This window comes from Camelus dromedarius, unplaced genomic scaffold (assembly GCF_036321535.1).
Source record: "Camelus dromedarius isolate mCamDro1 unplaced genomic scaffold, mCamDro1.pat HAP1_SCAFFOLD_45, whole genome shotgun sequence".
NCBI classification, from domain to species: Eukaryota; Metazoa; Chordata; class Mammalia; order Artiodactyla; family Camelidae; genus Camelus; species Camelus dromedarius.
The window spans coordinates 141,623-167,520 of NW_026989855.1; the positions used below are offsets into that span (position 1 = coordinate 141,623).

Consider the following 25,898-nt stretch of genomic DNA (forward strand, 5'->3'; position numbering starts at 1 on the left):
TTCTCTCAAATTTCTTCAGATTGAGGTTTAAAGACTATTTGAAAATTTGAAGTATTAGAATAGTAGACTATATCTCCTTGAATGTAAAAATCTTCATGGATATTCACAAGAAGCAAGAGTAAGGAATTGGAGGGGGTATAGCTCAAGTGGTAGAGCGCATGCTCAGCATACAGGAGGTCTTGGGTTCAATCCCCAGCATCTCCTCCAAAAAATAAAGAAACAAATAAACCTAATTACCCCCCCAAAAGATTATTCTCAAAAAAAAAAAAAAAGAGTAAAGAAGTAAAATCAGATTAGATGAAGCTGTGGATGGGCAAATGACTATGGTAGGAAGGCAATGTGCATAGTGGAATAAGCAAAGGCTTTGGGGGCTAGCCCAACCTCAATTCAAATCCTGCCCTGGGTACTTTAAGCTACAGTTGCCTTATTTCTTATAATATGATAATAATGTCCTGACCCATAGGATTTTTGTGAGGAATAATGAGATATCATAAAGCTTCCAGTGCAATCTTTGCACTTGGTAAATTCTCAATGAATAGTAGCAATTATGTGAATTATTTTGTTGTGCTTACATAGGTTTTTCTTTTAGATGCCTAGATCATCCTAAAATCAATAATCTGGTAAGACAAGAACATTTAATTGCATGAAGTAAACTTACGATGGTACTGATAGAGGTTTTTCTTGGTTAATAAAATAGGGAGGTCTATGTTTAAATTTTTGCTACAAAAAGATTCAAGTAAGGTTTTGCAAGATGTTGCAAGTGCTTTATGGCTATGGTGCCTCATAACTTTTAGCCTAAAGGTAAATCTAGACTGGCACTGCCAAAGGAAACGAAGCAGATTGGCTTACAAGAGACTTCACGAGGAGACATTCATTACCCCTGATTCTTCATGGTGCAAGGATGACCATCTAATTTTCATGCTCATATGTACGTTTCTTATGGCTAAAATGTTTGAGAGGCACAATTATTGAAATGTATTATGGTACGTAGTAGCTTTTTTTTTTTTCCTTGAAAATTTGTTTTTACAAGATTGCAGAAAAAGTAGACTGACTCTAATGTTATATAATGTATGTAACTGATTGTCCTTTGACAGTTCAACACAGTTCTGGGTGAACTCTGAAAGATTGGACATAGCCCCTCCTCATCGCCAAACTGTGTGTGGCAGAAGCATTTCATCCATCTCTCAAGAACAGAATCATATCAACCAGTTCATGTATAAAATTGAAATACCAATTCATTAATTTACAGTGAATAATCTCTGCAATGAAACAGAAGTGTTCAAATCCTTGAAAGGAGATCTACATGCAAGCCAAATGCAAATTAGACATTTTCTTGGAAAGCAGAAGTTGGACTAAGAGTAGTTTAGTGGAAATAGAAAAGTGGAAATACACTGTTTCGATCCAGTCTTTAACAATACGCTTCCTTGACTACGTATCTCCCTCGTATTGCCCCTTGGCTCTGCTCTCTATCCACAACAAACTTTTCAGAGGAGTCTTCTGCAATCTCTGTCTCTGCTCTCTCTCTCCCCATCCTTCCACTCTTCCTTGAACTGATTCCATCTAGGCCTCCATGTTGCCAAATCCAGTGGTCAGTTCTCAGTCCACACTAACGTGACCTTTCAGCAGCGTGAAGCTGTGTAAAACATCGGTGATGACTTCCTCCTCCTTGAAGCGTTCCTTCACTTGTTCTCTAGCTATAATGCATCCGGTACCATATTCCCTTAGTTTTCCACACTGGCTCTTAAGGATTTTTAAAACTTTTATTTTGAAATAACTTTATCCTTAAAGAAAAGTTGCAGTAACAGTACAAGGAACCTCCATATACCCTTCACCAAGATTCACCAACTGCTAGCATTTTGCCACAATTTATCATTTTTTGTCTTAGCCATTAATTTTTCCCCCTGAATTTGCAGTAGATTAGAGTCCTTCTTTACTTCTCTGTGTGTTTCTTCAGAAGTAGGACATCACGTAACATAACTATAGTACAATAATCAAAATCAGAAAATGTAACATCAATACAATACTATCATGTTTTTTACATTATAAGAATTAATAAAATTTGGCCAATTGTTCCAATAATATCCTTTACAGTAAATTTCTTTTTTCTAGTCTGGTATCCAATCCAGGATCATGACTGTATTTACCAACTATGTCACTTTTTTTTTAATTGAGTTATAGTCAGTTTACAATGCTGTGTCAATTTCTGGTGTACAGTACAATTTTTCAGTCATACATGAATAAACCAACTACGTCACTTTTAATTGGAGTTTCTCAATGTCTTCCATGACATTGACTTTTGGAAGAATACTGTACAGTTATTTTGTAGACTGAATCTTCCTTGTGAATAGGTTTAGGTTTGCATGTTTGGTTGGAACACCACATAAAATTGACTCTGTGTCCTCTTCAGTGTATCCCATCAGGAGGAACACAGTGTTGGATTGTCCTCTTATTGGTAACATTATCTCTGATCATTTGGTTAGAGTGATGTCCTCCAAGTTTCTCGTAAAGTTATTACCTTTCTATTTACAATTAATATGTAGCTAATGAGGAGACTTTGAGGCTCTGAACATATTTTGCTTCTCATTAACTTTCAACCTCTAATCTAATCATCTGCTGATGATTCTTGCCTTAATCAGTTCTTATGATCATGGTTGCAAAATAGTGACTTTGTAGCTTCAGCTATATTTGTTAGCATTCTACTTACTGTAAGGCAAAGTTTCCTCTTATCCCCACTTATTTGGGGAATCATTTTTTCATGTTAGTATGAAGTCATGGATTCATATTGTATTCAATACTTTGATTCAATGGGTTTATTCAATCCATTGCTTTCATAATTTATTTGATGCTCAGATTGTTTCATTTTTTTAGTCTTTTCACCCAGGTCTTTTTCTACTTTTTCTAATTTCTTGGTCTGTGAACACTGGAATAATCTAGGGCTTGTCTGCAATTCTGGTTTCTTTTCTATGCACTCATTCTGGGTAATCTCATCCAATCCAATAGTTTAACTATCATTTTTATACTGCAGACTGTAAATTTATCTTTATCTCAACTTTTCCCCATGAACTCTAGGTTTGCATTTCCAACAGCTGGTTTTACCCTCTAAAGTCTACGAGGCATCTTGCATTTAAACTACTGTCTATACTTGTGTACCCCTTCAGAATATCCTATCTCAATTAAATAATTCTTTTGGCTGGTGATCAAGCAAAAATTCTTGAGTCCTCTCTTTTTCTCACACCCCACACCTAATCTGTCAGTGAGTCCTGTAGCCTCCAACTTCATAAATTATCCAGTGTCCCGCTGCTTCCCATCACTTTTACTGTGACTCTCCATCCACCTTAGTGAATACTTTTGGTGCTAAGTAGCAAGTGCCGATGGACCTTCACTAGGAATAACTGAAGCATTTTACATTCTAAGCCAAGCAATGTGTATAATATATGTATGTATATATATATATATATATATATATATATATATATATATATATATATATATATGCCTCAAACCTACCCATAATTCTAGGCAGGTGTAATTTTTACTTACTTCTGCTCTTGCTTGTGATGAATTGATTCTCATCTCCCATATACTGAGGTTGAGAAACCTTGATCTGGGGCAACCATGATTAACTCAGAAAGCCCAGATGTTAATGATAGACAGGATTTGAAGTCCAAACTCTTTTATTTACTAGCTTCCCTAAATATCAATTATAGATCCACAAAATGGGCGTAATAATATGTAGCTCACACAGAGTATTGTGAGGTTTAAATGAGATGTTACAGAAATAGCACCCACCCTCCGGGTAGATGGTGGAGTTCACTGCTGTTCCAATGGGCTCTAAATGAGGCTTAGGATTAAAGGATTAAAGGACATTGAGCCTTTGGGTCTCACCATTCCTTCTGGATTTTCTTTTTGTTTGCTTTTCATGAAACTCTCAATATCCTTAGAACACTGCTTGACACATGACAAACGCTTCATACATACTGGCCGTTGCTATTATTGGCATTGTTGTATTTCTCTTACCTCTAATCCAGACAAGTGAGCATTTCTCAGTTTTTCCTTGAGGGAAACACCCTAAGCTTGCCTCCCCAAGAGAACTGTTTCCTCAGTCCAGGGGAATACTGAATTTTGGTGGTTAGTTTGAGTACTTCTTCCTTTTACACCACACTCTGTCTGTTCTGAAAACTGAGCATCTGTGATCACTTTACACTTTTTCTGATCCTTTCTGTGAACTAGCAGATTGATTTTTAAGCTTATCCTGTTGACATTTTCAGTTCCTAGGAAGTAAGACGTTTGTTTTGCTTGAAGCTTTGTCCCCGTGGATAACTCTACCCTGATGGCACCCATCTTTTAGGGATTTCAACAACCCTCCAAATAAACCTAAGCCCATCTGCTAAAAAACCTAAAAAGAGTCAGAAGTGTGATGAAAGGAAATTGAGCCTTTTGGGCTCACCATCCCCTCAGGATTTTCCTTTTTGTTTGGTTTTCATGAAACTTTAAATTTGCTGGGGAACAAATACTGCTTCCTGCAGATTAATGCATGTGTTCTCAGTAATATGAGAAATAAGGGGGGAAGGGTGTTGGATAGAGAAAGTTATGACCGGAGAATGTGGGAGGATTAGCTACAGTGAAGGAGAAAAGCTATTTTAGCTTAATGGATTTTAAAAACATTTTTTCCACTATTATGCTTTAATGTGTGGGGAATCACATTTTCCATGCAGGAAGGCCATTTGGTAGAAATTTAAGCACAAGTTAGGTTCAGATTCAGGCACTCCTAAATTTCTCCACTGGTTCAGCCTGACTAACTGCATGGTCTGAGCCTCGCTAGTTTCTTCATCCATATCCTGAAAATAATAATATATTCATAGCATAATGCTAAGAATTAAGACCATCTGTCTGCAAGGACCTGATGCATAGTAAGCACTCAACATTATTAGTATTTTACTTTTCCAAACCCTTTCTTTATGTTTCAGACTCTCTAACCCTCTTTGGGAAAAAGGAATACCTGACCTGCTCCATTACAGAGATTTTATCAAAACTTCTAATCACCTAAAATCTAATTTCACGTCTTTCTTTTTTTTTTCACTTGCTGGTTTTCCTTCCTTCTTTTCTCACAGTTCTCTGATAAAGAGCAAGATAAAAGATTTCACTTGTTACTTTTTAAACTAACTCTTCTTATATGTAAATATTTTTAAATAGAAACTTGTCATCCTATGGTCTACTCGAGAAACAAATCTTAAGCATCCATGTGTGTGTTGGAGTCCAGATAAGACTGCATGTTCGTACTGTAAACTACCCTGTCTAGTCGAAGCACACAGAAACGATAGACTCTGTGTGTCTGTTTGTATGGTTTGTATATACATGCATTTCTTAGTCATGCTTCAAAAAACATGTCTCTGTGCACCACAAACTGAACAGAAACTCAGAAAAGTCAAGGGCTGAAGCTACTGGCCTGCTGGTTTCCAAGCCAGGAAATATTCAGAGGTGGCTAAGAGATGACTTTCAAAGGGTAACAGGAGCTAGAGTAGGGTCATCTATAATAAGAGGTTGAAAACTTCAGGAGACTCCTGAGGATACAGGTTACAAACCTGCACAGCCTGTGCAGACTGGAGCTAAGCTCCATTTAGGTAAGTGACCGGATCTGTAATGTCTCCAAGACCACTTACGTTCTGCTGCCGTGATCAGTTCAGATTCTGCACTGGATGAATTTGCGGTGGAGGTAGGCAACCACAAAGCCAACCAATAAGTAGGGATGGGTAAAAAAGAGGGAGAAAAGGAGACAGGAAAAATAAGCAATTTGAAACAATCCCTACTAAGAAGGGCCTACAGTCAACAGGAATGTGCAGAAAATTAAAACTTCAGAACAAATCAACAAGAGCAGTAATTAAGACATGGATTTATTAATAAAATTTTTCAAATGATTGTAAATGAGATAAAGGGAAGAAAAGCAAACATATTTTTAAAAACATACAATGAAGCAAAATTAAGCAGGTATGAATCAAGAATAAATGAATACATAAAAGAACCAATTGGAGAAATTTTGCAAAGAAAAGATGTTAATTAACTTTTTAAACTACCATGAACAAAATAATGCTCTAGAATAAAAAGACAATCAAAAAGAGAATTACTGAATTAGAAAATAGCCCTGAGGAATTCTTTCAGAACACAACTTTGAGAGATGAAGAGAGGAAAAGCACAACAGGAAATTAAGAAACCTGAAGGGTAGAATGAGGCACCAATAAACTTGGGTCTAATAAGTTTCCCCCGATTGAGAACAGAGGTAATGAAAGACGATATTTATTCAACATGGCTGAGAATTTTCCACATTTCAAGAAAATTGAAAGTGTATATATAAAGCCAAGCTAGATAAATGAAAACAAGTTGCTCCATGGACACATTCTAGTGAAATTTCAGAATACAAAGAAGAAATAAAGACTTTGAGAAGAATGTTTTTAAAGTACCTGTAAAGAAATGACAGTTATACTTACAGCATTGAGATCATCAGCAAAAATGGCAGATGATGATGGAATAAAATCTTCTAAGTACTGGAGCTAAATGACATGCAACTTCAAATTCCTGATTCAGCTAAACAAAGTATCATTCTAAAGACAGAGGAGCAAAGATATTTTCAGATATTTAACAAGTAAGAGAATTTACTACCCACAGAACCTCATTGGATGAACTACAAAAGCATGCAACTTAACGAGAATAAGAGTTAACTCAGAAATTAAAATACCACAAACATTAATAAAACATTTACCATGAGAGTTACTATTCTGTGGTCAAAATATGTGCAAATCTAAAATTCTAAAAGTAAATTCTGTACAATGAAGAGTTAACTTGCTAAATTTCGTTTTTTATTCAAGAGAATAGAAAAAATGAAAATTTTAGACTGATAGAAAAACACATTTGAGTATGTATGTTAATATTTGTAAAGGTAATAAACCAGTAGAGGGGGAAAGTGAACAAAACAAATTTATCAATCCAACAGAAGGCAGATAAAAAGGAAAATAAGCAATGGAAAAGCATAGTAAATAGAAAACACACAGTGTTAAAGATAATTCCAAATTTAACAGTCTAATAGGTGATGAAGTGAGAAATTTAAAAAATTTTTTTAATTAAATTGTACATTCGAAAACTAAAAGAATCCAAATAACATAAGTTAAAGATTAAATAAAATTAAGATTACAAAATATTTACAATGAAAAATATAAAAGTATTACATAAAAACCTAATAGAATGCAGCTAAAGCATTGTTTAGATAGAAATTTTAAACCAATGCAACTATTTTAGAGATATTAAAAACAGATTAGCTATGGAAGCTATTAAAAGAAAAAGATTATATGTAAAAAAGGCAGAAATGAGGAAATAAAAACAAGAGCAGACAATAGTGAAATAGAAAAATATATATAATCACAAAAGCAATAGAATGTTTCTTAAAAAGACTAATAAAACAAGCAAACCTCTAGCAAGGTGCTGATGTGGGTGCTTTATATTACATTACAGTAATTTGTTTAATCCTCACAGGAACCCAAATGGTAGATATTATTAAGAGTTGGTACAAATGAGCATTAATAAGGAAAGAAAAAGGAGAACATGGCTATAAACAGAGATTTTACAAATAGTAGCGAATCCTGAAGACAATTTTTGCCACTACACTGAAAATGTGTCTTTGTCAATTACCAAAAGTAACTTAAGAAAAGAGCTAAATAGCCACATACCTGTTTTTAAAAATGGAAATGGCAGTCTAAAGTCTCTCCCTCTAAAAAGCTATTAGTAAACAGGGTGTTTTATAGAATCATTTTATTAATTTCAAATCCTATCTTACATAAAAAGTTTTATATAATTCAATTAGGAAGTAGGTTAACAAATTAATATTAGGAAGCTAATATAACTTTGCAAATAAGACCTGACAGAGAATTCAAGAAAATCCAAAATTATAGGTAATCTCATGTGGTAACATAGATGAAAAAGTCCTAAACGTAATTTTTGTAAATCAACTCCAGCAGTGTTAACTCATACCTTGTAACCAGGGAAGATTTATCACAGGAACTTAAGAATGATTCAATATCAGAAAATATTGCAATGTAATTTGCTCATTGGTAAATGAAAACTATCTAAGACAAAAATATATATACAGCAAAACTTTAAAAATATTTCCATTCCACATGAATAAGGCAGTGTTGCCAATTATCACTCCTCATTCATCATTATTCATTGTTGTACCAAAGTTTCTAACCACGGCAGGTCTACCAGAAAAATAAATAAAGCATAAGGATTGGTAAAGAGTAAATAAAGCAATAATTATTTATAAAGCCCATTTATCAATAAGCAGGATATATGATAATTTCCAAATAAACAATTAGAACACATAATAAAGTTTAGCAAGATGATTAGGTATAAGATTAATATATAGAAAATCAAAAGGAATGTTTATATTTTAATATATTAAGTATATAAAACAAAAATAACCAATTAAATTAAAATAGAAAAGGATACTTATTTTAATAGCAACAAAAATTATAATGTACCTAGGAAAATACCCACAAAAATATGGAAGCCCTGTATTCATTTCCTAGGATGGCCTTAACAAAGTAGCATAAACTGAATGGCTTAAACAAACAGAAATGTATCGTCTCACAGAGCTGGAGACTAGAGGTCTGAAATTAAAGTGTTAGCAGGGCCATATTGTCTTTAAACCTTCTAAGGAAAGACCTTCCTTGCCTCTTCTAGCTTCTGATAGCCCCAGGGGCTCCTTGGTTAGTAGACGAATAAATCCAATCTCTGCCTCCATCTTCATGGGGTGCTTTCCCTGTGTGTCTGTGTCTTCACGTGGTTGTCTTCTTATAAGGGCAACAGTCAGATTAGATTAGGGCCCCACTCAATTCCAGTATGACCTCACCTTATCTAATTACATCTGTAATGACCCAATTTCCAAGTAAGATCACATTCTGGGTACTGGGGTGAGGGGATGAAGACTTCAATGTATTTTGGGGGTCACAATTCAACTCATAACAATCCAAAAATTCAACCTGGTATCTAAGGACATAGAAGACCTGTATCACTGCCCAAAAGACAAAGACCATCAGGAACACCTGTCTTCAAATTGACCTGTGGTCAATTCTACAGACTACTGGGCTCAGCAGGGAGGACTGCATGAGATGGGGAACAATGGGGCATCTCAGTAAGAAGAACTTGTGCAGGGAGGGTTCTGATAGGATTTAGGCATGTGTGGAGGATTTGGGGAGGGCTTAAGGAAGTGAGGGATTATTCTGGACTGGATGATGTGAGAAAACAAAGGTAACTGCTTAAGGGTTGCAGGTTATTGGAGATCTTAACATCACTAAGAGGTGTGAGGAAGCAAGTGGAGCTAATTCTGTAACTGGCAAAGAAGCAACACTCACTCTCATTAGCTGGGAAGGGCAGGGTGTAGTTTGCGTGGTGCACTGGTCTTTGTCTGTGCCTTTAGGTAATGACTTTGTTTTAGTCTTACTCCATCACAGTCTCAATGACCTTATCTTATGGGTTCTGTGACATTGTACACTGTTACAGACTCATGAGGTTTCTGTTTTTATTTTCGTTTGGGGGCTAAAATCCAGCAGTATTATTAGAGTTGATTCTAGCACTCAGGATATTTTATTCTAAAAAATTACACTTTGATGATCTGTAACTTCTCAGAAAGTGAGAATCTTAGGTCTCATTATCTGAAACATTTTTACTTCTTTGTCCAAGCCTAGTACATGTGTAAAATAGTTTCAGAATTGTTAACTCATATCTTGTATGGTAATATTTCATTTTTGCAACAAACACCTTTTAGTAGCCATGAACTGAAGAAAATGTCTACATTCAATTAAAAAATAATAACTAAATTTATTTCTTGAAAAAAATAATAAAAATTTCCAATAGTTATCTTAAGAAGATTATGCCCAAAGATACTGACCTAAAATGTATAGACTCAGAAGATGCCTTTAAGTATAACTTTGTGACAACTTAGCAAGTATGACATTGGTTTAATTACTACATGGAATTTTGTTTATTTTCAATTCCAAGTTTTCTTTTAACAATCTCCAAGTTAAGTGATAGCTGTTACTGTATTAACTCTATTAGCAGAAGAAGATAATTACACAAAGCATATTATATGAATATCATCAGATCCTGCAAAAAGAAATATCAGTTAAGTCTGATAATGATATGGTTTTTTCATATACTTCATGGCACTGATGTAAGTTTATAGAATTTCATTCTTTGAAAGATGAGAAATCCTACATTTTTTATAAATGCTTTTGTAAATTCAGTTAGAAAGTTCAACATAGAAGATACAATTTTTGTTTTTGCAATGGTCATATCAATACAAATTTTGTGAGGAGTAGGATTATTCTTCAGGGTGTGAGAGCTCCCCCTCTGATCTCCTGATTCTGCTTAATTGAGATTTCTGTTTATTAATTTTTAACACTGTGAAAATACTTTGGTTGAAATATTCGTATGTATCAATACAAAAATTTACATTTGAGAATATTCTCCATTTAGCAGAATTTGCCCTGAGCTTATGTCAGCACATACAAAAAGAATGTTTTGTTAATTCCAAATAATGTAATCCATGGAGAACATTCAATGGAATACGTCAATTTTAAATTTGTTAATCATAAAGTGCAATTTAGAAGATATTGTGGGCAATTTTATGAAAAAAATAAAAATGAGATCTGATTTGAGAAAAATACCAGTGGCATTGTATTAAAGAATTACAGCTATGTAATTCATTAACATGTGTGATTTTAAAATGTAAATTAATAACAAGAACAAATATTCTGCTTATCTTATTTTTAATGTTCAAATAATCAATAAAAAAGATTTTGGTATTTTACATTAAGGCATATAGATGTATGCTATTTTTTTAAAGAATTTTGTGTTTAAAAATAGTTTTCAATAGAATTATTTTATAGAACCACCAATCTAATAAAATTAGTTAATTGAAAAATAACGAATTTTAGCCATTTTGGGTACTGCCTTTACTCTCACAATTGTTTAGTTTAGATGATTTGTTTTTTTCATTAGCTTTTTTTGTGACCTGCTACTGTCTTTATATTTTCCAGTACTTGTAGAATCCAAGACTGATGCCTTTCATTTTTGGTAAAACCCTTGCTAGCCTCTTCTGCCTGGTTGAGCAGTCTAGTTTAAAAGCCTCTGAATAAAAAGAGCATTTCTCAAAAATGTGTGGTAGGTTTAGGCACATAGCATAATCTTTGCTCTCAGGAATCTTTTTTGTTGTTGTTGTTTTTCTCATCAGTTAAAGTTATGCACATGAAACAACTGATTGGGGTCAATGTAAACTGGTGCCAAATAGCATCATCAAACACACGAATAAATGATGTACATTCACTCTGGCAGAAGAAAAAAGCACTAAGGATGGTTTTTCTGGGAAAGGTTATAAGGTAACCCTATGACTGGTTGCTGAGAAAACTAGCTAAACTTTGAGTGGACAAGGAGAAAATGGGAGGGGTGCCATGAATTAGGGCAGAAGGATGGCTTTCTTTGGTGGTCAGTAGATAGGATGGTAAGGTAGAGGTATTTTGCAAGCAGCGTAGAATGCAAGGGTAAAGATTTGAACTTCAGCTGAGGGTCTAGAAATTCACGGATGAGGGACTTGGGTGGGAGGGTTATACGTTGCTAGATGGATTAGAGAATAGGACATTCATATTTAAGAAAATTCTGAGACATAGTAAGAAGTCTAGATTAGAACTGATGAGGTTCTGGACTAGCAGAATGAATAGACAGTGAAAAGAAAAGAAAGGGAAATACAAGAAGCATTTTGAAAAAAAGGAGAATTGGTAAACAACCTTACATAAGACACTTTAAAAAATGGAATTCTTTGGTTTTTTACTTCAAAGACTTCGCATTGGCTAGCCTGGGAGTCAGGATCCAATAAGAACTTTTTCTATATGTTGTACAGCACAGGAATATAGCCAATATTTTATAATAACTTCAAATGGAGTATAAACTATAAAAATTTGAATCACTATGTTGTACATCTGAAACTAATATGATATTGTAAATCAACTAGACCTCAATAACAAGGAACACATTTGATAATTCAACATATGTAACTATGAACACTACTGATTTTTCTTTTTTTATGAGAAATACATGAGATTGTATTGATCAGAATTTGTAGGTCACAATCCACTAGAAGTACCACAAACAATCAAGATGACAGTGTACATGTATGTATCTCAGTTATCAATGATAAAATACAAATTCTGATCAATCATGCTAGGAGAAAAAAATGACTTAACTTTCTATATTCTCTACAAAAATGATATTGCAAAATCATTAATAAATAAAGAGGCAATTAAAGTATGGGAGCCAAAATGGAGAAAAAAAACACAGAAATACCTCAAATAGTTACTTAATAAAAACATTATGCTTTTTCTGGGGAACAAAACCCTGAAATTATATACGTGTTGATATGATCATCTAGTTATAACATGTATCCTAGGAGGCTCACTTAATAATTAAGTCGTAACAAACACACAAAATAAAATTTCTAGGAAAGGATGTTTTTGTGGTTCAGTAAAATGAGTCGTCAGTGGTGATGGAAATGTTGCCAGGATGCCACTCAACTGACTTGCGCAGATCTAATGCTCCGAGGATTAGTCACTCACAAAAAGTTGATAGGCATTGTTAAAATGTAAACTAGGTAACACACGAAGCCATTAGGATCCATTAACACCTTGAACCAATTCAACTGACCAAATTAGCTAACCTATTCTAAAAGGTGAGGAAAAGGGGGAGGGAGCAAGAACAGCAGGGGAATTTTTTTGTATGGGAAGAGAGGTCATTAGAGAAGTCCAAGCCGGTAAGTGTAGTTTCCTTGATGTTGCCTCGTTTGGGCCTCCATTGTGAATCCTTCTTCTTTTTAGATTTTTAACATCCACCCATTTTGTCTTCCAGGGAGGTAATACGGAGTACGATAAAGAAGAAGGGACTGAGAATCAGAAGATCCTATGACAAATTTTTGTAAAATGAAGGCCTTAGACTACAAATGTAATGCCTCATCCAGCTGCTCAATTCTATAAAACAGCCACCCACATTTTAATTTTCATAGGGTTGTGGATTTTTTTTCTTTTTTGGTGGGTGGTATTTTTCTTTTAGCACAAGGGATTTTATAAATAAACTACATTTTTATCAAGAAAATCACCTATATGAAATTCTGACACATTGATGATTCTTCAAAGACATATATCTTCCGACTCTGAAGATTAGCCAGGTATCTTGGTTTATGATGAAGATCTATAGGACCTACATTTGCAAAGGCCATATCAGTTTTTTTTTATAACCATATTTCACTTATTACACTGTCCCAATATATATGTTCCATTAGTCATCTAACTATGTGAGAGATTATACTTCCAGACTAACCATTACATCATCATTGAAACAACCAAATTTACAAAGAGTTTAGTCTTTATTATATATGTTGTCAAAATGCAGAAAGATTACATTGATATATCTCTTCCTGTTACATCCTTTTCATTTTTGTGGATTATAAGCAACTGTCAAGCCTCTGGAGTTTCATAAAATTATCATCCTGCTATCAAAAATAAAGTTACTTTTCTGACACCCTTGGCTTTTCTTCTGTACAGACTTACTTCTAGGAATACTGTTTAAGATACCTAATATGCCTTCAACTAAGATGAAACCGCAGTTATATGCAAGGGAAAGTGAAACTGGGATTATCTGCGACAATATGACATGCCAGGAGATCTGTTATCTGGGATTTATGCTTATGAAGAAAATCAAAATCTTCGTTTTGGAAAATGCATCTTAAATTTGAATACCTTTATATTGGTAGAGTCTTTATTGAGGAGAATTATTTAGTCAAGATGGAGGGAAGAAGAGAAGGAAGTGTGGAGTCCACAGACACCTGGCAGATTCCCACTCCAAGGCCCCGCAAGCTTCCAGTTGCTGCCCTTCAAAGACAACAAAGAACAATCTTTTCTTAATACCTACACCTTGGCTGAACTAACTACTCTAGACAATGATCAACCTCACAATGCCTGGAAGCCTAGCCACCAGGACCGGTCACAATCCTCTATCAAAATCCCCAGCCCTACTCTTTCTGGACCTCCTCCCTTCCCTGTCACCTCAACATCAATCAACCAGAGAAGTGTGCATGAGCTGATTAGGCACCTCGCAACCCCTTTTGTGCCCACTGTCACCAAGCACAAGAAGTGAAAGGTTACCCTCCCTTATAAAAGACCTCAGCAACCGACCCTCGGGGCACACAGACCCCTCTCGTCTGTGGCCCGCTGTTGCCTATAGCAGCATATCTAACAAACTCCTTTCCTATCTTCCTCCTTTGTCTTTGATAAATTATTTTACCAGCTGTGCACCAACCCTCTGGATCCTACAGCAGGAAGGCCTGAAAGAGGAGGAGGAAGGAAGGAAAACGTATGGGTCAGTTTTCTCAATTGAAGAAGATAGGGCAACACCAATTACATTAATCAGAAAGTGTTTTATTAAGAAATATACACTAAAAAAACCATTGGGATGGCAGAAAAAAACAGGGTGCAGGAGGAATTTCATGAATCACTCCTTGTATCACCCCAGGAACTGGATTGCCAAAACTGGAAAACTATGAATCAGAAAGCTACCCCATAGCCACTGGCCTCAGAACCACGAGGCCAGGTCACTGTACTCCAGTAGTGCAAATGCTTTGTGCTCTCCCCTTATCCCTACAGAACATTTCCAAAGCAAAATTTTGTATGGAAGGGATAGAAAGTATAGTTTGTATTATTATTATTTATTATTATATTGTAAATGTATGTTTTACAATGTGGAAAACTAGCAAAATGTGTAGAGACTTCTAAAAATAATTGGAGGAAACACAAATAGGAGAAGTCCAAAGTGGAATTTGTTTAATAACCCCCAAACTTGAAAGTTGTAAGCATTTATTCCAGAAAGAGATAGTAGTCTTGAAGGGAATGTACCTAAGCTAGCACATTTGTTCAAAACTTTCGGCAAACCTATTTAGAATTTTGTTTAAGTTTTTTCTTTTTCTTTCCCCCTTAGTTGCTTAAAAATACTTTAAAAATGAGAATTTTTGATCCCTCAATATTCCTGCCATTGGAATAACAGGAATTACTTCTGAGGAGGTCAGTCAGTCTGAGTATCATTTTATTATCCTTTCTTTTCTTGATTATTTATATAGAAAAGTCTCCGTCCATTGATCTACAAGTATTAATTTTTAACAGCCTGCTTCTTAAATTGTAAATAGGTTTTTTTAATATAAAAAGAATGAGTCTTATCAACATATTACTGATATTTATTTGAATAAGAAAGCTAAAACAAAAATAAAACCCAAAGTTCTTCAATTTCTAGAAACAAAAGTACATATATAAGGGATAAAAAAGAAAAATGGCTTCCCTTTCGGTTGATGCTACATGGTTCAAGAGTCTTGGTAACTAGTTCAAGAGAGTTAGCAGCAAAATGCTAAAAAAAAACCAAAAAAGACTGGATTATTTGACTTTTTATAATAAATTATTTTTGCTGGTATTTTTAGTTGAAGTATAGCTGACCTACAATATTTTATTTGTTTCAGGTATACCACACAGTGGTTTGACATTTGTATACATTACAAAATGATCAACACGGTAAGTCTAGTAACTACCTGCGACCATACAAAGTTACTGCAAAATTGTTGACTCTGTTCCCTGTGCTGTACATTGCATCCCCACGACCTTAGCTACTTATTACAGATAGAGATTTTGTAGACATACAATTTTATTACTTTGGTTATTTAACATTTCTACTAGTTTTATAAGTGGTTGACCCATTACTTTGACTATTCATTTGCCTTTACCAGTGAGATTGTTTTTTTCTTTTGTAATTTTCTCATTTCTAGTTGGGGCCTTTTCTTTTCCACTTCGAGAAGTCCCTTGAACACTTCTTGCAGGGCCAGTTTAGGGCTGATGAGCTCTTAATTTTTGCTTGTCTGGGAAACTCCATCTCTCCTTCAATTCTGAATGATAACCTTGCTAGGTAGGGCATTCTTGGTTGTAGGTTTTTCCCCTTTCAGCTCTTGCAATATATCATGGCACTCCCTTCTGGCCTGAAAAGTTTCTGCTGAAAAGTCAGCTGATAGTCTTAATGAGAGTTCCCTTGTGTGTAACTAGCTGGGTTTTTTCTTTCTTAATGCTTAAAAAAAAAATCCTTTTTTTTTTTTCCTTTTTAATTATAATGTTTCTTGGTGTGAACCTCTTTTGTGTTCATCTTGTTTGGGGCTCTCTGTAATTCCAAGACCTAGATGTCTGTTTCTTTACCCAGGTTAGGACAGTTTTCAGCCATTATCTTTTCAAATAAGTTCTCTCCCCCTTTCTTTCTCTTTTCCTTCCGGGGGGCCTATTATGCAAATGTTATTCTGCTTGATGTTGTCCCAGAGGTCTCTTATTCAACTATCCTCACATTAAAAAAATCTTTTTTTACTGTTCAGCTTGGGTGACTTCTACTGCTCTCAGTTAGCTGACCCATTCCTCTGTATCATCTAATTTACTATTGACTCTTCCTAGCGTATTTGTTATCTCAGTTATTGTATTCTTTAGCTCTGATTGGTTCTTTTGTATATTTTCTAACTCTTTGTTAAAGTTCTCATTGTGTTTATCTATTCCTCTCCCAAGTTCAGTGAGCATCTTTATGATCAATATCTTAAGCTCTTTATTGGGTAGACTGCTTGTCTCTGTTTTATTTAGTTGTTTTTCTGAGGTTTTGTCTTGTTCTTTTGTTTGGAACATCTTTCTCTGTCTCATCATTTTGCCTATTTCTGTGAGTTTATTTTTAAATATTAGGTAGGTGTGTTACATCTCCTGAGTGGAGAAGTATTCTTATATAGGAGATATTGTATGGGGCCCAGAAGCTCATTCTCCTCTGGCCACCAGAACCATATGCTCCAGGAGTGTTCCTAGGTGGGCTGCATGCACCTTTTAGTTGCGGTGGGGCCAACTGCTGTAGGTGTACTCATAGAGAGGCTGGCCCCTGGCCCAACTAGTTGCAAGACTCTGCCTCATGTGGTTGTTGTTGGTGCCCTCGTGGGTGGGGCAGACCCCCAGAATGCCTGGTTCAGTGTAACTGTCTGGTGGTATGGAATTGCCACAGACATGACAGTGGGCAAGGCAGGCCCCTAATATTAATAGGGAAGGTTTCAAAATGGCACCCACCAGCCCTGGTGTCAACATGGTAAAATAAGATCACAAAAATGGGTGCCACCAGCTTCTCAGCCCCTAGGGGGAGTCCTAGCTGCCTCGTGCTTCTCCAGGAGACTCTCCAAGATCAGTAAGTGGGTCTGATCCAGATGCCTTTCAAACTGCTTCCTCTGCACTGGGACTTGGAGCAAGTGAGGTTTTGTGTGTACCCCTTAAGACTGGAGTCTCAGTTTCCTAAAGTCCTCTGGCTCTCCTGACCCTAAACTGTCCTGGTTTTCAAAGCCAGACTTTTGAAGGCTTATCTTCCCAGTGCAGGACCCTGGGATGGGGAGACTGATGTGCGCTTTGGGTCCTTTGCTCTTTGGGAGGACCTCCGTGTGTTAACCCTTCAACAGTGAGTCACCATGCTGAGGGTCTGGCCCTAGGTAGACCATGTCTACACCCCTCCCACCCATTTCAGTGTAGCCCCTTCTTTATATCTTTAGTGGTGGAAAATAGTTTCTGCTAGTCTTCTGATCATTCTCAGAGATAGTTGCTCTGTAACTGGAAGTAATTTTGGTGGACTGTGGGAGGAGGTAAGTTCAAGACCTACTTACGCTTCCCTCTTGATCCAGACTCCTTACAATAATATTTTAAGCCAGAATTATGCCATTCAAGTGAAGTCATTTGAAATTTTTCCTGTTCCCTAAAATAATGAGGAATGCAATTTACTCCCTATGCCTGAAAGTGGCATACTCTCTTTTTTGATGTAAAACTAGACTATACTTCCTAGTCCCCTTGCATTTAGGTGGAACCACGTGACAAATTCACTCCAGCAAAATGTGAGTAGAAGTGATATGTTCCAAGTTCAGACTGAAGGAGTCAAGAAGTGGGGATGCTTTCTCCACACTCTCTTTTTTTGTCCACTGCTTGGATGTGAAGACTGCAGTAGAGGCCCTAAAGAATGTCAAAGCTATTAAGATGGGAAAAGCCTGAATGTCTGGAAGAGTATGTGGAGCAGTATCTGCTGGCTCACACTGGACTGTGAAATGAGCAAAAATGAAGTTATTTTTTTAAACTAATGATGTTTTTGGGGATTGTTTTTCAAAGCTATTAACCTACCCAGAATGATATATTTCTTTGAACATAATATTCGTTGGAAGAAAGCAGTTACTATAAAAGGTTGGTCTACCTATTGTTGAAATAAACTTCCAGGCCCAAGGTAGAACAGCTCCTCCCCAGGGTGCCCTGTCAGCAAACCAACATTTAGATACATTCATTGCTCCTGCAGATGTTCCATGTGACCAGAAACATCGTATATCCCATCAGTCAATCCCCAAATGCCAAGCCAGCTCTGGGCTCTATACTTACTTCCTTGTTCCTTCTCACCCAAATAAAGTTGACTATGTGGCCCCAGCCAATCAGATATCATCTATTTTCTCTACTTTGTTCTTTATTTTTTATCCTGTGAATGTTTCCTGCCTTCTGTACCATTTTGGAGTTCTCTGAAACAAGACCGTCCACTTCATGAAGTGTTAAAGTTTGTTTGTGTCACCTGGATTGTCTTCTTTAGTCAATTTTTAGCACAATTAAAGTTTTCATAATTCAGATTTGTATAAAAGTATACTGCATATTCTTAAGCACTATGCAAATCTACTATCTTTTTGTTATCAACAATATCAATAGAAATATTAATAATTACACAGAATTCAGTATTTCAATTGTGTGTTTTAGACTGGAAGTTAGGAAAAGGAGTGTGGAAAAATTTCCTTAAATCTGAATTTTCTGAAAAGTAGTCGATGTTGCAGGATCATGGAAGTTTGGCTTTCAACTACTCTAATAGCTGCATTTATTTAGAAAAATATAGATTTATGTTTTTAAACATAAGACATAGATAATTTAAAAGATGTAACAAACCTGAATCTTTTGTTATTTCCATTTTTTTTCTTAATGCACTTTTATTTAATTTGGCTTAGCTGTTTTAAAGATTGGATAACTCTAGTCAGGAGTGTTTAAGAACTCAGCTGGGTCACAGGAACTTTCTGACCACTCCACTCTAATTTGCAGTTTTGCTATAATAAAAGCCCTAAATATATTGCTACTGTCTAGACGTTTTATCTGAAACAAGTGTCCTTTGTAGTCTCAGAGGACTTTTCCATTTTATTTCCAGTAAATCAAAGTCTGTGAAGAGCTTCGGTTCTTATTAAGACATACCCTTCACAGTCCAGTGATTGCCAACAGTGGCAAGCCATTGACAGTTCATTTACATATAAGTGATGACTTCCATCAGGTAGTTGGCTCAAAAATACAATGGACATTTAGAGCATATCCAATATTTCTTGTTCTTTGATGAGCACCAAGTGCCAATTTTTATATAGAAACTGACTATTGAGAACCGAAGGCTTCTTTTCACTGACCTTACCCTGTCTTCTAAAGCTCCAGAGTGACATGTTGCCACTGCTTAATGTAGGCTTACACTTCGAAAAGACATTCAATAGCCCTAGTTCAGTCTAAAAATCAAGAATAGTCAAATGTAGAAAATATGAAATAAGAAAAGACATACATTTTTAAAGGAGGAATAAATGTCTTCTGTGTCTTGGCCCCAACTGTCATAACCATAATTTAATTTTTATATTTTATTTTTATAAGGTTATTTGATATTATTTTAATACTAATTGTTTTTCCCTTATTAATATTTTTACCATTTGAAATAGTGACACTCAATACACAATACTCATTAAAAAATCTTATATTTTGGTTTGTAAGTGCTTTTCATCATATCCTATGTTTTGCTCCCAATTTTCTGGAACAGTGATGGCAGAAATCTAGCCAAATTTTTATCCTAATAATGCTATAAAAAGCAGCAGGCTGATGATCTGTTACCATGCTGGGACTCAACTTACATGTGATTTTTTTTTCCCTTTTAATTTTGTGTTTTCTAGCTTTTTTTCAATATTGAAATAAAGACAAATTTTTCTCTTTAAAATGAGACGTCCTCAACTAGCAACAGGGACAATATGGATCATTAAATTTCACAGATAAGCCAACCTCTACATTTTAGCTATTAATCACTTTTTCCCCTTATCAAATATTTCACTGCTAATGTTTTGTGATTAGAGTGTCAGCATGTTTTTTAGTTCAGCGAGGTTCTGGTTTTGGTGAGGCCCTGACTTAACATGATTCTTGTAATTGGCTTTTTAAAATATTTCATTCTGATAATTTCCACATTTATAGTGAAATCATTGCATGAAGTACACCGAGAGATTTCCTTTTAAACCAAAGTGTCTATTTCAGAAGTAATAGATCAGGGTAAGAATTGAAAAAAAAAATGGGACACCTGTCAGGTAATTCCTGCTTCTCTATTCATATCTAGTCACTATGCTGTTCCCTCAACTATACTGCTCCTTAACTTATTTCTCCAATCCCATTCACAGGTGGAGGCAGGCAGGGATGAATAATGAATAGATGGATGGATGGATGGATGGATGGATGGACTGATAGATCAAATTAAATTTAAGATTCTTACAGGACTGGTGTTAGTCACTGTGCTTCAGATCTTTCCTAAACTAAGACAGGTAACTCAGGAATACTGTATATTGACTCTCAGTTTTTCACTTAAGAGTGAACAATAAGAATAAGAAAAATATAATATGATGACTAAACTAATAAAAAAAATATTTTAAAACATATTTTGAGAAACCATTTCCAAAAAAATGTGAGTTTTTACAAATAGGAATCTTGAAGTTTCTTTATGGCATTTATTGGCACTGGAACAAACCAAATTTAAATCCAATAAAAGGGATACTTGATACTATGTGATTTCAACTTCACTATGATAAAACAGGTTGTCTCTTATAAAAAAACAAATCCAATGAATGGTTCATCCGAAGATATTTAGTAATTATAGACTGACTTGTTGAAATTCTTCTTTGGATATGTAAAAAGATGACTGTCCTTTTCCCTTTTGATACAGAATTATTCCATGGCCAATATTAATCTATGTTTTTGGGTAGACAGGTTCAACTTTTAAGGTAATGACATTGTATTGAAAACATTACTTCTCACGATAAATAATGTTGTCTCATTTTCCTTTCTCTCATAGATCTGGCCACTAACTTTCTGACAATCTGGATGTTAGCTCTTTTGAGTACTGGATGTCCACTCACTGTAAGACAAAATATATAATTACATTAATAAATTTTCAATTATATGAGAGAATGTATCATGCTTCTGAAATCATAAAATACTGTAGGAAATCAGTTATGGTTATGCTAGAACAAAGATTTGACTTGGACACATTTCCTTCAGTTGTTTTGTGTTACAGTATGTATTATGCCAAGAGATTCAGCAAGAATTAATGTTGGACCAAAGAGTTGAATGAAAGGATAGCAGAATCTAGATTCCACCAATATACGGCATTCATAAAATAAATTAGATGCAACCATAAGAACCATGTTGAGCAACAGTATTTACCATAGGAACAACAGTACTGAAAATTTTTGCATTACAACAGAATCAGTTCTGATACTGATATTCAAATCAATACAAAGCACTATTTGTATAGATGGCTTGTACTTCATTCATCTTTATGTATAAAATGACTTCAAATAAGAAACAGAGCTGTAGATTTACTGCAGATATCATTTTACACAGCACTAATTTATAGATACAGTAGTATATTTTGCCCTTTAAGACCTATCATTGTTATTAAACAAAAACACAGCCAACTACCAAAAATCAATTAAAGTTATGAGAAGAACACTCCTCATAACCAAAAGAAAATGACTTGATGTGTTGTAAAAGAAGAAGTTGGGCATTGTTGTTTTTACATTTATCTATATTGTCATTAGATAAAGAACAAGGCTTATAATAACAAACCAAAATTAGACTATATTCAGAATATTTATAAAATAATTAGCATTAGTAATTATCATTGAAGGTTTGACTATAGGGAAAGGCAATCACCAATTGGTGTTTTAATACAGTAGTTATACAAGATAAATGTGTTAGTTCTAAAGATGAGATCTTAGAATAACATTATTTCCTTTTGCAGCTTTTTCTGGTAATATGCAATATCAACCAAACATTTCATCAGACAGAAGATAGCTGAAATATAGGATTACTCAATGCGGTAAAATAGAAGAAAAAGTGCATATAATGGTCCAAGCTCTTGTTCTTATACATTTGTGAATAAATCCAAATTTAAAACTCAATCTTAATTTCCTTATTTTTGAAATGGGGATAATATCTATCTTGTCCTGTAGTTGAAATGATCCAAAGACATATATTAAGAGAAATATGTGTAATAATAATGTATTAATATTGACTCATCAATTATAACAAATAGTGATAGGGAACAGGAGGAGGGGGTTGCAGGTAGGAGTGTATATGACAACACTCTGTACTTTCCACCAATATTTCTGTAAACCTAAAGCTCCTCAAAACCATAAATAAATAAATAAAGTCTATTAGCTAAAAATAAAGATATTGGGGGTATAGCTCAGTGGTAGAGTGTGTGCCTAGCAAGCACAAGGTCCTGGATTCAATCCCCAGTACCTCTGTTAAATAAACAAACAAACAAATAAATAAATCCTAATTACCCCCACCATACCCCCCCAAAACACACAGTGTTATATGTCAACTATGTCTCAATAAAACTGGAAGGAAAAAACAAGAATGATTAAAACATCTACAAATAGATAAAGTAAAAGATTGTGTGAGATACCAGAAAATGTATATATTTTGGTCTGTGCCCCCAGTTCCTGACACAGGGCTCCTAAAATGCTTGTAAAAATGCTAGTGAGAAAAGCACTAGGAGCATCCTTTGTTTTAATGACGTGACTCTGGGTGGGCTCCCGGATAGCTACTGGATAGGGGCTGATCACCAGGAAGACCAAGCCATGATTAGAAGCTTGGAACTTTTAGCCCTCTCCCCTCCACACTCCTCTAGGGAAGGTCAGGGGCTAGAAATGGACTTAATGGTCCATCATGCCTATGGGATAAAGCCTCTATAAAAATCCCAGTAGTATGGAGTTCAGAAAGCTTCCAGGTAAATGAAAACATCCTGTACTAGGAGGGTGATGCCAGAGGCACAGAAGTCCAGGACTCTCCATGATCTCACACTACATATCTCTTCAACTGGCTGTTCATCTTACCCTTTATCGTATCCTTTAATAAACTGGTAAATGTAAGTAAGTGTTTCACTGAGTTCTGTGAGCTGCTCTAGCAAATTAATAAAACCTGGGGAGGGGTCATGAGAACCTCTGATTTGTAGCCAAGTTGGACAGTTGTGGGTAACTTGATGACCTGCTACTTTCAATTTGCACCTGAAGTGGGGGATAGTCTCCTGGGATGGAACACTTAACCTGTGGGATCTGATGCTATCTCCACGTAGATTGTGTCAGAATTGAATTAAATTGTAGGACACCCAGCTTGAGTCAGAGAATTGCTTGTTGGTGTGGAAAAAAAATCCCACATATTGGAACTGGTGACCAGAATCTTAGCTGGTGATCAGAAGTGAGACTGATAGGGTCAGGGGGAGGGATAAATTAGGAGTTTGGGATTCACAGATACACACCACTACATATAAAATAGATAAACAACAAGGATCTATTGTATAACACAGGAAAATATATTCAATATCCTATAATAACCTATAAAGGAAAAGAATCTGAAAAAGAATATATATCTGTATCTATATATGTATATATAGATATGTATAATTGAATCACTTTGCTATATACCTGAAACTAATACAACATTGTAAATCAACTATACTTCAATTAAATTAAAAAAAAAAAAAGAAATGAGACTGGGAGCAGAATCCAAAATTGTATAATTTGTTATTTCATAAATATTTCAATTAAATAAAGGATAATTTAATTTCAGGAAGGATAAAAATACAAGTATACATGATATATTTTTAATCTTTCAAAGTAAACATTCTTGACCTTCATTTCTGTCATATGGTGGAACAGATTCAGAGAACAATCTTTTTGATTAAAACAAGTCAAATCCTGAATAAAATATTAAATGTGTTTTAATTGTATTGCTAAACTGGCAGAGAAGGAAGAAAATGCAGGGGCTGATTTTTTTTTTTTAAAGTGAGGAGCCCAGCATGAGACCACAATGCAGGGCTGAGGCCCCAGAGGGCTACACTAGGACAGTAGGTGGGATAATACTGAAAAATACAAAAAGAGCGAGAGGAGAAAAGGGAAAGGAAGGGAAGGGAAGGAGAATCAAAGAGAAAACCTCAAAGAAGGGTACAGCAAGGAAACTTTCCCATTTCTATGAGGCTGCGTGGATGAACCAGAGGCTCAAAGCTGCCATTGGCTTGTTCTTCCAGTTCATACCACCTGTGTGTTCCAAAATACCTTAAATAAATTTATAATTTGTTGAGCACCAATAATCAATGAAAAACCTCTCTAGAAGAAAGCAACTTCAACCAAGGTCTTTAGTATATATTATAGAAACGTATTTTATTAAATCCCTATATGTTACAATTAGTTTTAAATGGAAAAGCAGGTTACAAAGCAGTATCTACAATATGATCCCAGTTTTATAAAAATTACATGCATAGGAAAACATGTATAGTATTAAATACCAAGATATTAACAAGGATGAAATTATAATTTAGCTTTAGTTCTTTTCACTTATCCATATTTTCAACAGATGTTATTTATGTAAAATAACATTAAATATTTTCAAGTATCTAGATTAGAATAATAGCAAAAAGGTTTTTTGTAGATAATGTATAAATTTTTATATTTTTATTGTAGACAATGAATAAATAATCAGAAGTTAGATCTTTGTTTATACTTCAGGAAATTTGAAGAAATGATTTCAAATTGGGAAAATGTTCAAATAAAAATAGATAGTATGCTTAATATTCATGTAAGAGTCTGTATTTTCAGAAAAAGGACGCTAAATTTTTCTCAAAGGCTCAAAGTATGCTTCGGCCCTCTGTTTTCTTTTAAATCATCTCCATGGTTTTATGTTCACAATTCTATTTTATGATTTTTCATGCCATTTCCCTGACCTACTCACGGTTATTCTACACTATTGGTTGCTTCCTGTGGGTGTTTCAAAATGAGTCTTTGTAGAGCAAGTTGGAAAGAAAACAAACGCAGATTATGTTAGAAAATAAAATACACATTTATGTCATTGAGTGTATACTGGATCCTATTTGTTCAGGTTCGTGCAAAGTGCTATGAGGTGATGTAAAGAGCACTAGCAGAGAACCTTCTGGGTCTCTATTTCTTAATCCAGCAATAAACCTCAAAAAAGCAAAAAAAAAAAAATGCAATTTTATGCTACTCATAGAGATTTATTAGTTTTTAAAAAATGAAAGTATCTACTTAACAGGGCCCTGCCCACCAGAAAATTAGCACAGACAATACAGAGCAAAAATATGTCCTGGATGATGCACTTCATATTTAAGTGGTTACATCTGATGGTCATATATGGCAAGGGTACAAGTTTGAACCTAAGTTTTGTGCACCTTAGGATTTCAAACAGAGGTATGTCTAAGAAAACTGGGAGAGTAAATCCTCTAGTGATCTCTCTGCAAAGAAAGACCAAGAAAACTTCTCGGGGAAAAATTCTTAATATGGGAAGAATGAGTTGAATATTTTCACCTTGGTTCAACAGGACACTGGCAGTTGGCAGGAATGAGTGGGTTGAGGTTCTCTGGGGTGCTCTTGCTAAGATGATTTTGCCTAGACTCTCCAC

General features: G+C 35.0%; 1 protein-coding gene across 1 annotated transcript in view; it reads right to left on the reverse strand.

Moving 5' to 3' along the window:
* Positions 1-1,596: 1,596 nt before the first annotated feature.
* The window catches only part of LOC135320962 (IQ domain-containing protein M-like), a 213,249-nt gene continuing 188,947 nt past the window's right edge, over positions 1,597-25,898 (reverse strand). The window contains 2 exon segments of the mRNA XM_064484195.1: positions 1,597-1,740; positions 21,227-21,333. Coding sequence (XP_064340265.1) covers positions 1,597-1,740; positions 21,227-21,333 — 251 coding nt within the window.